The sequence below is a fragment of the Pan troglodytes genome, chromosome 5 (genome assembly GCF_028858775.2).
Source record: "Pan troglodytes isolate AG18354 chromosome 5, NHGRI_mPanTro3-v2.0_pri, whole genome shotgun sequence".
In the NCBI taxonomy this organism is placed as follows: Eukaryota; Metazoa; Chordata; class Mammalia; order Primates; family Hominidae; genus Pan; species Pan troglodytes.
Genome location: NC_072403.2, coordinates 112,444,164 through 112,462,470, shown reverse-complemented (window position 1 = coordinate 112,462,470; position 18,307 = coordinate 112,444,164). Strand labels below are relative to the sequence as shown.

At 36.6% G+C, this 18,307-nt stretch overlaps 1 protein-coding gene across 4 annotated transcripts in view; it reads left to right on the top strand.

The window, feature by feature from the left end:
* The window catches only part of ASCC3 (activating signal cointegrator 1 complex subunit 3), a 374,689-nt gene extending 361,110 nt beyond the window's left edge, over nt 1-13,579 (top strand). For all 4 annotated transcript variants that reach the window (XM_518652.9, XM_009451715.5, XM_063813310.1 and 1 more), the window contains 5 exons: nt 4,173-4,324; nt 5,994-6,141; nt 9,402-9,611; nt 12,206-12,381; nt 12,779-13,579. In XM_518652.9, the coding sequence (XP_518652.6) occupies nt 4,173-4,324; nt 5,994-6,141; nt 9,402-9,611; nt 12,206-12,381; nt 12,779-12,926 (834 nt within the window). In that variant the 3' untranslated portion in view covers nt 12,927-13,579. The remainder of the gene's footprint in view (nt 1-4,172; nt 4,325-5,993; nt 6,142-9,401; nt 9,612-12,205; nt 12,382-12,778) is intronic.
* Nucleotides 13,580-18,307: the final 4,728 nt, after the last annotated feature.

The following is an 18,307-nucleotide window of genomic DNA, read 5'->3' as shown; positions in this document are numbered from 1 at the left end:
CACATTTCCATTCTTCCAGGGCTGGTGATGACAAACAATTCCGAATCAACAACTCACTGAAATTGATTCCAACTTTGTAGAAGAAAGTGTCACACACAGAGTCAGCCCCCATTCATGTTTCCCCAACACTCAGAATCATCCTAGCTTTGTCTGGTAGATAGAGTGTCAAGTAGAAAGTGGATAAGAGGTAAAGGGGTATTAAGTATTTGCCTAATGTTAATGTTAAGCTGCTAATGAATATCAAGGATAATTTATCCTCCGTGTAGTAAAACAACCTTTTATTGTTTAGATCACTGAGTATTAGATCCCTATAAAGGACTTTGGGGGTTACTTGGGAAACTCAGGCATGCTCTCCAGTTGTTACCAAAGCCATCCCCGTCTGGGGAGGAGCATATACCTATTAGTCCTTATCTGCCAGGAAAACTGCTATAAAAGGTAGTGAGACACAAGGAACTCATCCTAAGCTCAGTCATATGAAGTGTATCAGTGCAAGCTACCAGGACTCTCCAGTCCATTTGCCTGGACCATCCCTTGGCCTTAGCCCCTATCAGGTTTGGATCTCTGAACAGTCACTTGGGCTTGCCCACTCAAACTGAAAACCAGGCCCACATCCTCCAGTTTGGCCTGAGCTGCAGGATCTGTCTTTGGCCTTGTTCCCTGCCATCTTGTACAACAGTACTCCCTTATCCTTAGAACATAGTTCCAAGACCCCCAGTGGATGCCTAAAACCATGGATAGTACAGAACCTGATTACCATCAATTAGAACATGTTTCTGTTCATGTCTTCTACCCATACATTTCATGCCTTTCCAATCTTAACTAAGCATGTTTCATGCACTGAAGCATAACTTCTGCAGTTTGAGGTGTGACAGCAAAACTAACATGAATTTATTTTTTCTTCTTCACAATTTCATGGATAGACTATCCTCCCTTCTTATTGTATGCTTTAGCAACCTCAGCGTATGATTTCTTTTGTTTTCTTATTAAATCAAGAACATTCACCTTTTCACTTAAAGGAAGCACTTTACAGCTTCCCTTTGGCGTATTCAAATTACCAGCATCACTACTCTTATACGTCAGAGCCATTATTAAGTAAAGTTAGGGTCTTAGAATATATTCCCTACAGATAAGGGGGGATTACTTTATGTTTATCTGACATTAAAACTTGTTTTTTTCTCCTGTACCGTACTGTATTTGGTAGATGTGCAATAACTTAGGCAGAATGTTGTTATAATCACTGTAATTCGATTTTTACCTATATTATTTAATAAATATTTCTTGAGTGCACTGTGCTGGGACTAGAATTACAAGGAATGATTCCAGATTCTTGCCATCAATAAGCCTATACTTTAAAAGACAGATGGGCAAACAGAGGATTACAAAAGGATGATGGTGGAGTGTGTCAAGAACAGCAGAGGCACAGGAAAAATACTGTCATGCATCATATAACAGGGTTGAGTTCTGAGAAACGTGCCCTTAGGCAATTTCTTCATGTGTGAACATCATAGAGAGTACTTACACAGACCTAGATGGTATAGCCCACTACACATCTAGGCTATGAGCCTGTATAGCATGTTAGTGTACTGAATACTGTAGGAAATTGTAACACAATGATATTCATGTATCTATACATATTTAAACATAGAAAAGTTAGTTACAGAGTATATGGTTGTATAGTCTTATGGGACCACTGTTGTATATGCAGGTTCATTCGTTATTGATCAAAACATCATTATGTGGTGCTTGACTGTACCTACAACTATCTGGCAGCTTCATTGTAAAAAGTAGCATTTGAATGAGACTTGTTGGATGAATAGGAATTTCCCAGAGGTACAAAGTACAAGGAATGGTATTTGTTTAAAAAAAGAAAAAAAAAAAAAGAAGAAGAAGGAGAAGAAGGAAACATTTAAAGCAAGGCTCATTGTGGGAAAATATCAGTAGTTACGTATTGCTCTACTAAGTGTACAGAGGGGGACGTGGCCAGAGTGAAAAGCAAGGACCAGACAGATCAGAGGATGCTGACTGTCATTCAGAGAAGCATCAGTTTTTTTATCCCCTACACAGTGTAAAACCATTAAAGAAACCTAAGCAGAGGAATGATATGATCACTTTTACCTTCTTACAATTCACTTCGGTAACAATGTAAAGTACAGATTGAAAAGAAATTAGATGAGAATAAAGAATAATTAGAATTTTCCAGGAGAGAAACGAAGGTCTGCACTAAAGCAGTGGGGGCAAAGAGAACAAGACAACTAGGGAGTAATTGAGCAGAGAAACTTGTAGCAACATTTTGGTTCAACTCAGTTGGGGAGCCACAAAACCTTTTACCATCACAGATTCTTGGTCTCCCCACTTGCCTTTTCTCTAAATTTAAACAAGATAAATAATAGTTTTCTATTTATTATATGGCTTTTTAATTTATTTCATATAAGTAGTGAGCATGATTTTTTTACATTTTCACATCTGGATCCTACAGTGAAAAATTGTGGGGAAATCTCATAAGTTTTATGAAATCTTTCAACTTCATCATGAAAACTTCAAAGTTAAGAACATATGGTTCATCCATCTAGCTCTTCTAGTATGTGAGCTTTTGGTCTGGAATTTATTTCCAGTCAAGTTGCAATGTAAAATCACAAGTAAAATTGCCATAGTAACTCCACATTGCAAGTTCTGACATCATCATAATACTGCATTAGGTATAATTACTCATTTCTCTTTTCCTTTTCTCTTCCCTTTGTAAGACTCAAGAGTTGTGACTTGTGAACTACTCTTTTTTTGTCTATGAGTAGCATTCATCATGACCTGTTGTCTCATATACTTCAAAGACAGACAAAGTGTATTATCCTGCTGTACAGAGAAAAAGGAAGAATATAAGTAGATTTTCCCTAAATTTATAAATATGTGCATTCATACATGTATACACATTCATACACACACACATATATAAATATACCTATTATACCAACATTCTGTCTTTATGATGTATATCTAGCAGGTTAATGGATGCTAAAGACCAATTTGACCATGCCATCACATGAATCATGATATCCAGAAATTTTGATCCATTTCTCTGTAATATACTAAGAAAACCATAGATTCGTTTAACCAGATGTTTTTTAAACTTTCACTTTTTGTAAATTAGAGAACAGAGTGGGATATTCAATGCTCAGAAGGAAAATGTTTCTCTATCAACAGTACTAAGTAGTATAGCAAATTAATTTTTACAACATAGTATGCCTTAAAAATTATTTCTAAAAGTCCACTAACAACAGATTTTGTACATTTTATAAATATTTTGCTGTCATTGAGATATTTACTATTAAAGTATCATTTTAATTATTTGCTAGGCATATCTAATTTCTCCTGTCTTCATATCCTCATTTCCCAAAACAAGAGTACAGTACTAAAACTGTATAAAATAGCTACCTAAGATCATGATATTAACTTATGTGTCTTTAAGTCAGCATTCTCCAGAATCTAATTTAATTGAAATAGCTTTGCCTGTGTAAACTTCGCCTTTGTTTAAATAAGATTTCACTGTTTAGTTTTGCCTTAAGCAAATGCAGCCTTTTGTTTGTCCATAAAACATTAGATTAAATGTATAGACTAATATGAATAGCTTCTCATCATTCCACATGTGCCACTAGCAGTTGCCCCCTTTGCTAGTGTGTGGTGTGGTGTATTATTGTCATTGAAAACCAGGCCTCTATCTTTAGGCTGTTCTTTGGAGAAAATAAATTTTTGGCAAGAAAAACTATCCCTTACCATTATTGATTTTAAATTTGAAAGACTACATGAGATTCACTCTTTAAATACAGCTGCTAATGTTCTTAATACAGTGAATTATATGAGTATTTGCTCTCATAGTAAGTATACTGAGTTTTTATCTTTGTTTTAATGCTAGCTACCAATTTTATGTAGCTAGCCCTGCTGCCCTAACAAAACTTATTATTTGGCCCTTTTTAGGAAGTAATGTACAGTAAATGCTATGATCAGATTTGTTCCCTGCAATCCAACTGTGATTTATTTCCTGGTTTCTATGTTGATGAATAGTAATTTAGAGATATAATGCTTGGTTTCTTTGTTTTTTGTTAAAGCTAACATCAGAATCCCAGTGGAGGGGGCAAGTACCGTGGTATAATTCTTGTAACATGTGCATTTTCCCTGTTCAGGCAATGCTGGACGTGGCTGCAAACCAGGGCTGGCTGGTGACTGTCCTGAATATCACCAACCTGATTCAGATGGTGATCCAGGGTCGGTGGTTAAAGGAGTCTTCTCTTCTTACACTACCAAACATAGAAAACCATCATCTTCACCTTTTCAAGTAATTGTTTTACTTTTCAATGTAATTGTTTTGTTTTGATTTCAAAAAAATATTTTTTATGTATGTAGTCACTGAAATTTTATGTTATGGAGAATACTGATTATTGACATGGAAAATACTCCTGTTTCCCAGAGTGAGACATGGCCAAGTGACGTAACATTCTTGTTTGGAATTTGATCATCAGTCCCAAGCTGAACTACAGTTTAAACTTCTCCTATCTAAATCATTTTCCATTTGAAGCATTGGAAACATTTTTATGTTAATGTGTTTATTCTTTTACAATATCAATCTTCATTTAAGAAGACATCATTAAAATGCTTTGTGATCTAAAGCAAAATAAATGATCAATGTCTGTTATTGTTGAGGAGATTTGAGATATCTGAAATCCATTGTCAAAAGTAAATTGTGCATCTGCAAAATGTCCCAAACTAGGTGGTTATATATATTAGGAGCTCAAGATATAACCTATACGTAAGAGTTTATGTTAGCACCAATTATTTAACCCGTAAGTCTCATGTACATGACTGAAATATGTTTGCAGGGAAAAGAACAGTGTCTAATACAAGCAGGGTTGGCAATGTTTAATTGGAAATGTTTCTTTCACACCAGTGTTTCATGCCAGTTAAGAGATACTTTGCAGCCAAAATATTGGTTCACAGTCATGTAGACAAGCAAAACAATCTGGCCGTAGCTTGCCATCATGCACTCCCTACTCCTGTTCATCTGGATGAGGGGTGGCAGTTATTTGAGACATCTAGACACAGATGCCAACAAGAACCTCAGGCACACAGCAAGTCTCCTCAGGAAAATCCCTCAATTTGACTTAAATATATTGGGTTCCAGGGCAGTTGTCTCCATAGTACTTGGGTTCTTACCATGGGATGTCCCTAGAAACTAAAAGACACTCAGAGAGTGTGCCATACCAGCAGCAGGTGGCATGGGGAGAAAGGCAGATAACCCCCTGTGTGTCTGCAGCTCAGTTTCAGGAGCCCTTCCAGTATGGTATAAAAGTTATGGGAGTAGGGTTTCAGCAGTAAAGAACGCACATTAGGGTACTACCACAGGTAGCACGCAGGTCTGCTATGGTAGCTGCTTGGGGCCTAAGAGATTTGATACAGTTTTCACAGCACTCTTAAGAGTGCTGTATTAATGTAATTTCAATTATATTTTTCTTCTTACTGGAAAATTTATGTGGCCTGTGTTTCTGGGATCTAGCACTACTTATGCTGTAAATCTCAAAAATTCTCAAAATAAACTTTTAACTTTATGTTCCCAACAACTTATAATTTAAAACTTTATTTAAGTAATTATATTAAAGACATTTGCTACACCCATTAAGCACATGTCAGGGGTCCAGATCAGTACTTCATCTACATGGAAGCATTACTTCACATTAGTGCCTTCCTGTGGAAAGACACCCAATGTCTGTGAACCCTAAGTATTTACTGACTTCACACAAAATTAATACATTTGATGCAGTGATAACAGTACTGCCTTGGGCTGTTATCCTATACAGAATGCTGGCTGAATTTTTAAACTTAGCATAATGGTCTTAAAATGTTATTTCTTAATTAAAACAAAAAAGCTATCATTATATAAACCACCATTGTCAGAAAATCTTCTTTGTGCTGTGAAACAATTATTTGGTTGGTTTGATATTATTTCCTAGGAAATGGAAGCCGATTATGAAGGGCCCACATGCTAGGGGTCGGACCTCCATCGAGTGCCTTCCTGAACTGATCCATGCCTGTGGAGGGAAAGACCATGTATTTAGCTCCATGGTAGAAAGTGAGCTACATGCTGCAAAAACGAAACAGGTAAGACCATCTCTTAAGTGTTTTGAAGGCTCCCCTACTCTGAGAAGGTGTACCAAGAGTTTTCTAACTTAGAGCATGGATTTTGGAACCAGGCTCACCTTGAGTTAAATTGTCTCTGCCATTTACTACTATGATTATGAACATGAAAACATAGATGTCTCAAGAAGTTCTTGTGAAAATTAAGGAAGATACTCTTATGTAAACTGCTTTATACAGTTCTTGACATAGAGTAAGAACTCAATAAATGAATACTAAAAATAATGACAGTAATAGTAATTAATAGTGGTATTGGCATTATGAGAAGTTGTTCAGTATAAATGCTACTAAGCTGGCTGCGAAAAGCCTCATGTAGCTTGTCCATCACTCGTCTGCATTATCCTAGCCTTCTACTCCCTCTCTTCAGGGTAGTGTTTCCTTCTGTATGCTTGGGTATATTTTCATGCAATGCCCTCAGTTATTTGTTTATGCCCCTCTCTTATTATAATCACTTTGCTTCTAGATTCAAAAGTATCCTTTCAAATAAACTATGTGTGTGAGTGAACCATATAACTTACATAGAAAGCTAAATCTGTATTGCGGAAAACAACAAGGATCATGTCTCCAAACAATCTTTAGGAAGACCAAAAATATGAATGAACAATGCCAGAAATATTTGGCCATCTAGACTTTAAGTCTTAAGCAGTTTTACCCTAAACATGTCAAAGTAAACGTTCAGGATTTATAACATAATTAACATATTGACTTGCAAATGCAGGTATTAAGAAACTTCTAAACCGTGTCTTTTTTTTTCCAAGTGGAACTTATTTTTGAGCAAGACTTGGAAAAAGTGTAACAGGCATTAACGTCTGATTGACTGTTCAGTTTCTGTTGAACCCAAGATTGGCACAAAATACTATTTAAATATTCATAATAAATGCCTACCTTTCTAACTAAATTACCATCAAAATTATGAATAAAAACAATATATTTAAATCAAAACAAAGCTTCTGTTAGCAACAACAGATTTCCAACATAACATACATTGATTTCAAGCCAAGTTTTAGATACGATGAAAAATTAGAACATTGTTATAATTAGTTCAGGGAGAACTCAGAAGTAAACTTACTTAATTTATTTGCATAAATTGCCATTCTGTTATCTTTAAAACCAAATGCAAATTGGCTCTGTCTGATATGATGATGGTTATTTGGCTCAAAAGTGCTTCAATTTGCAGAGCAATCTGGTGCCGGCTCTGCAGTGAGGCGATCCCAGGTAACATACAAATCCTGAATTATTCCAGAAATTAGTATGTTTAAAGCATCAATTTAAGTGCTAATTGCAGTAGTAATGAGAAAAAGCAGTACGACTGTGAGATTTGCATCTTCTACCCCATCAGTATGCCTGGAACGGCTGCTGACTGGCAGAGGATTTGGCTGCTAATTAAATAATTGTATGCATGGTAGTGCTCTTGCCTGATTCAATAGATGAAGATTAATCCTCAGATAAATATGTTTGGCTGGTATTGAAATGTCTTAGCAGTTTCTTTAAAAATAGTTCATGTTTTATATACGTAAATATATATATATATCTCCAATAAATATATGTGTACACATTGTAGATTGAAAATAATAATAACATTAAGTCCTACAAAAATTACATATATATAAAAGCCAGATATGACATTTGGGGACTTTGTAAAGTCAAATCCCAATGAGTTACTAATAACAAAACATTATATTGGTAACTGATTTAATGGTACAGGTAAAGAAACATAACAAGTCTTACTTCATGGGGTAAATGTTACTTGTGCTGTCTGACAAAGTCAAATGCTTTACAGAAATTGTGTTTTTAAGTCCCCTTAACCCCTTTTCCAGACTGGCCAGTCCTAGAAGAACATCTAGTGGTACAGCTTCTATACTTAGTGACTATGGGTTCTAGCAGGGGATAGACCATCCTTTGTACAGGTTGTACAGATTGAAGTACCATCTGTGGCTTGACTACTTCAAAATCCAGTTCAAGACATGATTTCAGATTGATAAGACAAGTTATAGGATTGGAGTTGAATTGAAAATTTGCATTGAATTTACATTTTTTTTAATTCCTAAGGGGTAGTTTGGTTCATCAGGACTACTTCATTTCAATTAGGTATACTCAGCAGCACTAAGCAAAATCAAAGCCTATAAGGAAATCTATAGTATATATTAAAGGAATAAAAGAAAAACCAAAATTAAAGTACCATGTACTTTTAAAAACTAACTGAGAAGGTAACAACTGATTAAAAAAAAAAAAGCCAATGTATTGAGAAGTTTTCTTGACTGATGGTGATATTGCCATATAAGTGTATATGTTAGAAAAAGATGACCTCAAGTTTTTTGTTACATCTTTTCTGTAGACCTAGGTATTCTCATTCATTCATTCATTATTGTTGAGCACTTGCTCTTTGAATACTGATTTTTTACAAATGTCTTTCCACTTCAAGAGCAAGTATAAAGTTAGGTAAAATATCTTTTAATGTGTCATTTTAATTGGTATTCTCAGTGTGATGATGCCAAAAATTCATATTTGTTTCTAGAAGGAACCCTAGACTTATAGAATTCCTTATGATATAAAATATAAAGAATTTTTTTCTGAATAAATAGGGCAAATTTGAAATATGGGCCAAAAAATGTACAATAAGTGGTCAGTGGAGGATTCTAACATCAATAATTGAATTACAAAAATATTTTCACATTGCCTTTTTATCCCCAAGTAATGCTCTCCTTCTTAGAAGCCATGTGAATGTCTGAATAGATGCTTCTCTAAAACAAACCAGTTCGACAACAGACATTTTTTAACTTGTTTTATTTTAATATAGTCAACAGCTGCTCAGTATCAGGAGGGATTTACAATAAAGGAATCACAAGTTTAAATAATGATAAGCCCTCTTTTAGTTATTTTTACAAAGACATTAAAAAGACTAAAAGCACAATATTCTTACACATACATGCATATAGACACAAATAAAAGAAAAATTGGGGAAATCTGAACAAAATCACTGGATTACGTTAATGTCAATATCCTAGTAGTAATAAGTACCGTAGTTTTGAAAAATGCTACCTTTGGAGGAAACTGGGTAAATGGTCCACAGAATGTCTCTGTATTATTTCCTGCAACTGCATTGGATCTAGAATTAATCTCAACATTAAAAGGTTAATTTTCTTCTAAAAGCACACTATTTCTTAATTGATCATTGCATTTCACATAAACTCCTCCTTTATTGTTTCTTTTCTGTTTTTATTTAGGCATGGAATTTCTTATCTCACTTGCCAGTGATAAATGTTGGCATAAGTGTTAAAGGCTCGTGGGATGACTTAGTTGAAGGACATAATGAACTCTCTGTCTCAACTCTGACTGCAGACAAACGAGATGACAACAAATGGATCAAATTGCATGCTGACCAAGAGTATGTGCTTCAAGTGAGCTTGCAGAGAGTCCACTTTGGGTTCCACAAGGTATAGTGTTTGGTTTCCATTCTCAAATATTTCACACCAAATACCAGCATGCACCACCACACATATCTGTTATATGACTAATGTGCCCGTGTCATTCATGAATCCTGCTTTCTCAACTGGTCTTAAGCAGCAAGAGTTAGTCTTTTGAAATTCGTGAGTTCTCCTCATGTGTCATTTTTCAGCCCCAGAAAATCTACCTTACATAAGAATATATTGCCTAGAGTACTATTCTCAAAGTATGGTATACAGACTCTGGCCAGCAGAATTTCCTGGAGTGCCTTTTAAAGTGCAGATTCCTTGGCTCCACTCCAGACTGGCTGAATCAGAACCTCAAGGAGGCGGGAATCTCAAAATCTATACCTTCACTCAGTGCCCCACATGATTTTTAAGGGCCCTAAAGCTTGAGCAGTACTGGCCTAGAGGCACTTTGGTATACAGGAACCACATTGGGCTAGATGTAGATGAGACTGAAGCTTTACCACTTAGCTCTATGAATTTGAATAAGACATTAAGCTTTTCTGAGCCTCAGTTGCCACATTTGCCTGCGTCCTTCATTATAATGCATAGGAGAGCTTTGTCAGTGTTCATACAGGCAAAAATGTACAGTATTTTTATTTTAGATTACTATGCTCTTTTCTGTTGCCTCTGATTATCTGGTCCTCTAAGAATATTAGTACACAGCAGGTGGGCAGATTGGTTTTTAGTGCCATAATAATTAAAATAAGAAAGAATTAGTCTTCTTTTTGGTCCAGTGGATTCAGGGCTTTCCCATATCTAGAATAAGCCCTCAGGGGTGAAGCTGTAGTTCATAAGTATTGTCCCTTCCGTTCTCACACACAAAATGATCAGTAACTTTCTATTCTTAAGATGTTCTTTCAGTATTGTACCTTCAAGTCTCACCTCATTTGATTTCTAATTCTAAAAAAGTCTGTCAGTGTAAGTATTAACTGATTGGCCTCTGGCATTTCAGAGGCTTTAGTATGAGCTTTTTTTTTTGATACGAAGTCTCACTGTGTCGCCCAGACTTGGCTCACTGCAACCTCCACGCCCTGGGTTAAAGCATTTCTCCTGCTTCAGCCTCCCAAATAGCTGGGTTTTACAGGCATGTGCCACTACACCCAACTAATTTTTTGTATTTTTAGTAGAGATAGGGTTTCACCATGTTGACCAGCTCATCTCGAACTCCTGACCTCAAATGATCCACCTGCCTCTGCCTCCCAAAGTTCTGGGATTACCAGCATGAGCCACCACACCTGACCTTAATATGAGGTTTCATTTGTTTGTTTGTTTGAGATGGAATTTCACTTATGTTATCCAGGCTGGAGTACAAGGGTGCAACATCAGCTCCCTGCAACCTCCGCCTCCCGAGTTTAAGCAATTCTCCTTCCTCAGCATCCCGAGTAACTGGGATTACAGGTGCCTGCCACCATACCCAGCTAATTTTTTGTATTATGTTGGCCAGGCTGGTCTCAAACTCCTGACCTCAGGTGATCCACCTGCCTTGGCCTCCCAAAGTGTTGGGATTACAGGCGTGACCCACTGCACCTGGCAATATGAGCATTTTTTAGATGACTTAATGTATTCCAACTTATAAAAAAAGTAATAATTATAAACTAATAATAATAATAAAAATAGCAATAATCATAAAGATAAAATCATGGGGGAAAACTATGATTTTTTTACCTTAATATTCTACTTAAAGCTTAGATTTAATCGTGCCAGAAAATCTCTTAATTTTTGTTTCTGAATGCTGTAAAAATATATTACTCTCTGACTACCTTTTGAAATACTGTAAGTGAAACATCTCCCTCTAGAATACTGAGTGAAGTCTGAGAATGTATCATTATTACTGTATTTTATGCCATAAAGTCATTGTCTTAAAGAATCATTAGAATAATCTTGCATTTTATAAAAATTGATCTAAAATAAAGACCTCAAGTGCGATCATTATGTTTATATCTAATTTTGGATTGTGGTGATTAATATATTTTACAAATTGCTTGACTTAAAATTGCCCATTCCTCAGAGAAGGGACTCTTTAATGTTACCATATTAGAATATGTGCTTTTTTATGTGAGTTTTATTCTTGGATGAGGGGGAAAGTATGTGTTTGATAAAGTACTCATCATCTTGGGGTCCAGAGTCTAGTCTTGATTGGCTTTGTGTTTTTGTTTGTTTGTTTGTTTTAGGCATTCGTTTTTGGTGAATAAGGTTTTGGAAGATTTGATTAACATGGTTATGTCTCAATTTATTCATCTACCAATGTGGTATTAAAGTTAATTGTAGGAATAGCATGAGAATTTGCTAATTTGATGTCAAGATCCAGAGTTTTTTATTCTAACTGGCCATATATTCTGATAGTTACAACTACGAACTAGTGTCTATAATATGCTCTGAGAATCTTGAAGTAAGTTAAATAATTGCATATCAAAGACACCAAACCAGAATGGAAGAAAATTTAAAACATCTCAGATAGATATGCTGAACTATGTAGATGTATGGCCTTCAAGTAAGACAACGTAGCCTTAACCACAACCAAGTGGTATAGGAAGTCTAGATATTTTTAATGTTGTATCTTTTTTTCTGGTTTACAGGGAAAGCCAGAGAGCTGTGCAGTTACTCCTCGATTTCCCAAATCAAAAGACGAAGGATGGTTTTTGATATTAGGAGAAGTGGATAAGAGAGAACTTATTGCTTTGAAAAGAGTAGGATATATTCGAAATCATCATGTTGCTTCCCTTTCTTTTTATACCCCTGAAATACCTGGAAGGTAAGAAGAATCCTACTACCAAAGTTCTCTCTTTTTTTTTTTTGAGGCGGAGTCTCGCTCTGTCGCCCAGGCTGGAGTGCAGTGGCGCGATCTCTGCTCACTGCAAGCTCCGCCTCCCGGGTTCACGCCATTCTCCTGCCTCAGCCTCCCGAGTAGTTGGGACTACAGGCGCCCGCCACTGCACCCGGCTAATTTTTTGTATTTTTAGTAGAGACGGGGTTTCACCGTGGTCTCCATCTCCTGACTTCGTGATCCGCCCGCCTCGGCCTCCCAAAGTGCTGGGATTACAGGCGTGAGCCACCGCACCCAGCCTCCTACTACCAAAGTTCTGAAAGAATTAAATATGATTGTGATTACAAAAGTGGTTTTACATTTTTCTTCTATTTTTATATTTTAGGTATATCTACACATTATATTTCATGAGTGACTGCTACCTTGGCCTGGACCAGCAGTATGACATCTATCTCAACGTTACACAAGCGAGTCTTTCTGCACAGGTCAACACCAAGGTCTCTGATTCCCTGACTGACCTGGCATTAAAGTAACTTGACCTGAACAATCCATTTGAAAGGAGTGGCTAAGAATTCTCTCTGTTCAGTCATCTAGACAACATCGAATTACTTGATGTTTGCCTTGAAAGAATCAACTTCTAACCTCAACCATCCAGGAAATTGACAGTGGCTGCAGTATTGACTCCAGTGACATAACGTTAACCACAGTGGCCTTTTAACAAATGTTGCCTTTTATAATGTTATCTTTATGAGTTTCTTGATATGTAAGATGAAAAAGCATTTAGAATAATCTTTTAATTTGTGTATATTTGGGATGATATTTAGGAGCTATCAATCAAATTTTACATCTCACAATGTACTGTTTACATGGATATTGGCTGCTTTTTTAAAGGAAAACCACATTGAGATGTGACAAGTGTTAGGACTTGTCACAGATTTCTAACTCTGCCGCATAAAATATAAATCTGTAAGGTGGTACACAGCGTGTCTTGTTAGCAAAATTTATACTTTGATATGATCACATGTAGAAGTAGCTTCAAGAATTTCTTGTAGTCATAAATGTTTAATAATATATGATGTAAAATTATATTATGGAGCCTAATGATGATAACAAAGAAAACAATATACTGATCTTAGAAAATGTAGACATGGTTAACTGGGAAATAAAATATAGAGTGGCACTTCAAGACAAGCTGACTCAATGTTTTCTTCTGCTTCCTTTAAATAATATCCCCTTACTCATCTGTTCTTCTTTTCTTTCCCTTCTACTTCAAGGCTTTATTTCTATTACCTTTCTGACATATTTATTTACACAAGTAGAGAAGTATAATCTAATTCATGTTGTAGCACTTACAGATCATATAGTACAATTATTTGTCTTTATGCTCTCCAGGAAAAATCTGAGACAGAAAATTTTTCACCCCTATGGATAGGTTTTCACCTGTAATAAAGAAAATTTCTCTATGTCCAAACAAATTCCTTCTTGAAAAATACTTTTTCAAACTAAAAACTTGTTAAAATTCAATGTTCATATAATATGCATTCTAGTGGAATGAAATTCTACCTTTGTGAAATAATTTCAGTTTTCTTAGCCCTAAAATGAATTATTTTAAAACATTTTCCAATGTCATTGTTACAAATACTAGAATTTAAGTGTTTCTGAAATTGGAATGTATTGCTTGTATATATCCTTTTCCATGCTTAAATAAAAAAGGAGAAGAAATAAATGTAGGTTGCAGGGGAACCAGTTATTCACTTCCCAAAAATTAAATCGAAATAACTATTGTGAGCAAACCAAGTATATAGTGAGAATGAGGTGTCCCAAGTACTCTAGTCTGAGAAATTTACTTCATATAAAGAGTTCTCTCTGTTTTTTCTTTGGCAAAGTTTATTACCTAATTGGAATTTATATCTTAACCACTGTTTTAGTAGAATTAAAAGAAAATGGAGATTATATATAGATAACAATCACCAGTCCATACAGGAACCTGAGGAGTAACAATCTCACTGATTCCATGTTTACCAACATCATTCCTTTTTGTTAGCGAGCAAGCCGACTTGGGGAGTCTCCTTCACTGGACATATGACACAGGACATAGGAACAATAAGAAGGTATTTCTGTTGTCCCCTTTAGAGAGAAGAGAAATAATGTGACAAATTTAAGTTAATCTTATTCCAATGAGTGACCGACACTATCTACAACTTTATCCACACTCATTACTCAACAAAAATTGTAGTGTTAAGTGTGTCTTAGAATATATGCCAACATATTCAGATTAGTACTACTATTTACATATCTGCAAGCCATTCACTTCTTATAACTTTTTTAGTGGCCAAGAATTTTGCCAGTGTTTAAAATAATTCCAAATGCTGATTATTGAGAGAATGCATTTGTTCTAAAGTGTCTTGGATGGTTTTGTTTTCGTGAAGAGAAATATTGTGATAAAAAGGTTTCAGGGCTGTATTATAAAGTGCTTTCTTAACTGATGTACCCACACCACAGCCCACTTATCTCAGAACATGCACCTCTGGGCTGGCTATCACACTATACAACTCTGTTTTCATGGCAGGTCATTTCATATTTCTCTGGAGTTTATCAACTCAAAATAATTGAAGTTCCAGTCAAGGATTTGTTGTAGGCACTGTGTTGAGTATTCTGATACCCACGTGAATCAGAAACATATCCTGCCTTCACAAAGGGTAGCCTGGGGTTGACAAGATGTCATAATTATAATTTAAAAATTGCACTAATACTAGTGATGGGGGGAAATGCTATGGGAGTTCAGAGGTAAAATATTACTTAGAAAAATCGTGAAGCGACATTTAGGCTGTTTTTAAGATGCTTAGTATCGGGAAGGCACAGATGAAAGAGGACATTCCAGGTAGAATGGCATTAGCAAAGTTTGGAGCTAGCCCAGCCTGGAGTGGCTACGTCTGCATTCTCAGAGACATGAAAGGGATCAATAGGCAAGAAGAAGGGGAAAGTCTGTGAAGTGACTGTGAATTAGAGAGTAAAGACCATAACTCTTATGTGAATACAATGGAATTTCTTGGCAAGTCACCAAAGGTTAGGGTTTGGCTATGTGGGAGTTTTCTTTATGAAAATCTGGCCTAGATGTAGAGATGATATGACCAAGCAAGGAAGTGTAGCAAGAAAAGCCAAGGAAGCAACATTCAAAACCTAACTGCAGTAAGGAATCAGGAAGGACCAGAGAAGGTTATGAAGAAGAACATTCTGAGAGTGGAACAGACAGCCAGTGCAGAGAGGAGACAGCCAGGAGCCTGGCAGGACATGCGTCCATGCCTGTGGTAGGTGATGGGTACTAAATACTGACAAGAGGTCAGGGAAGTGAGAACCAAGTCAAGGGTCCTGACTTTGGGAGCGGTGGATCATGAATGATTGTTAAGAGAGTAAGTTTAGCTAAATAGGAAGAGAGAAAGCTGAGATTTCAGGAGGTAAGGACCAGAGTGGGCAGTAAGAAAGGAGAGGCAGTGAATGAAGAAAGTAATTCTACAGGCTTCGTTCAGCAAAGATCCAGTGTTATCACCTGCATTGAAGAAGAGTGATGATAGAGCAGACAGGAATTGGTAAGAATCAGCTTGTTTCTTTTCAACGTTCTCCCCTGCAACCACCATTCCTGAACACATACAAATATATGTATTTGCCCTCATCCCCACCATTACCACTATCAAGCTGAAAACTAAAACTCCTCACACATTTCCCAAAATACTTGGGTTGTCCTTAATCTTACTCAAGTCAAGGTGGATTCCAATTCCCTTGCTGACAGGCCTTCCTCTTTCTTGTTACATTTAGAAACAACTGGAATTCAACTTTCATAAACAACCGTCACATCCCCACAACCCCTGACACCATAACACAGGAGATTTTTAAGTGTGGGGATCCTTCAGCCCCAATAATAAGAAAATTTAAAGAGGGAACCTACCTATTTCCTTGACATGAATTAGAAGCCCTTCTCATACTTAAAAATTCCACTGCTAGCTTTGATGGGAAGAGGATATGGTGGTGGGATATTCAGTCACCAAAAATCATCTGTCTTCTCTTCCCTTTACACACACAAACAGCACAACAAAGTCCAAATATACAAGATTGACCCCCTCCCCCTAATTTTGACTGCCCCTTCTCGCCATTTAATCCAATAGCCTTAGAAAATTACACGTCACTTCCCAAGCATATGCTCCACACATACCTCCAGTTGCTCAGGACCAGAACTTTGCAGTCATTACTGACTCTGCTTTCCTAATCTAATAGAAATGTAATTAGAAAACCTCAACCTACATCTAACCTGTCAGCAGACCTTTTCAACTCTACCTTTGAAACCTATCTGAAATCCAGCCACCTTCCCCACTGCCACCCTATCCACTCCACCTACTGGCTGGCCTCTCTGCTGCTACTCTTTCCCCTTTTCAGTCTTTACTCAACAATTTGTTTTTTGAAACATAGGTCTGATCATGAGTTCACTCTGCTCAAAAGCTTCCAGTGCCTTTCCATCTCAGAATAAAAGCCAAAATCCTTACAGTACCAAAAGTCCTGCACAGTGTTGCCTTCTCCCCTCACTACCCTCTGACCCTCCTACTCGCTACACACCAACCACAGGAGTCACCTCCCTGCTTGTTGAACTCGCCATTTCTACTCCCTCATTTGGATGACTGTTGCCCCTAATCTCCATATGTCTCATCATCTTATTTTAAATGGCAAACCCACCAAATCTCCCTATCCCCCTCTCTTGTTTGTTTTTTTTCCATTGTTTTATCAACACTATTAAAATATGTGTTGATTTATTGTTAGTCTCTTCTGACTATGCTTCAGGAAAGCAGGGATTTTTGTCACTTTTGTTCACTGCTACAAAGAAGGACTTACATTTCCTGGCATACGGTCACTCGATAAATACTTTCTGAATGACTAAATGAACACAGAGGCACACGGGAATTCTAAACTACCTCCGCCCCCACCACCACCACTGCCTCCACACACACAGTTAACCACCTTTTCTTCTAGGGATTACAAGTACTCTCACACTCACCAAAAGCAAGGTACTAACTGACCATCTTGTATCTTTTGTCAACAGAGGAAAGGTATACTTAATTGGTAGTTTTATGATGATGATTGTTATGGAAAAGGAGAATGAGTTTTTGTGTAGTAATGGATCTTAGGCATTACAGATATTTTAAAACTTCCAATGATTGTAGAATCCTTCTCACCTGAAGTTTTAGCTCTCTGTCTTCTCTCACCAGACCCTTTCCTTCCCTCCATCACTGCTGCTATTTACAGTGAAAAGACCCCCAAATAGGATCTCCATATAGTTAAGAATATAGATTGATAATAATTTTGGGCCTTCTGTTTTTAGAAATAATCCAAGAGTAGGCAGAAATTATTTCATGAGCTAGCTTCTTAAAAGAAAAACCTAAATTAAGTTGCACATCTTTCAATTAAGTATTACTGAATATAGAACTTGGCTTCAGAGATGTGGATTAAGCCCTTGGATTAGCTTTCTTTTTCTGGCTTCAGAAATAGAAATTCTAAGTCTAAGCAACACAGGAGATAAAAACATTTTGAGTTTCATAAGTTTTAGTTATATTATTTTCAGGTACTCAAAAATGCCAAGAATGAATGCTGATTCCATGTTGCCCTGGAAGCCTGTTTTTTAAGCAGTGGAGGAACAGCTATCATGAGTTCTGGAAAGATTTAGTCCCACAATTTCAGCTTCAGTCGTTCCACTTTTCATCATGGAGCATTCAGTACTATCTCTGAAAAATAAAGTTGTTCAAATTTGAGGCCCTTAAATGAAGTTTCAGGGATTCTATTTTGCTTGAATATTCTTCCCAAGACTTTGCATTCCAATTTGAGAAAGATCTTGCAGGGGTGCTGTTCAGATAATAGATACAGGCTGACCCAA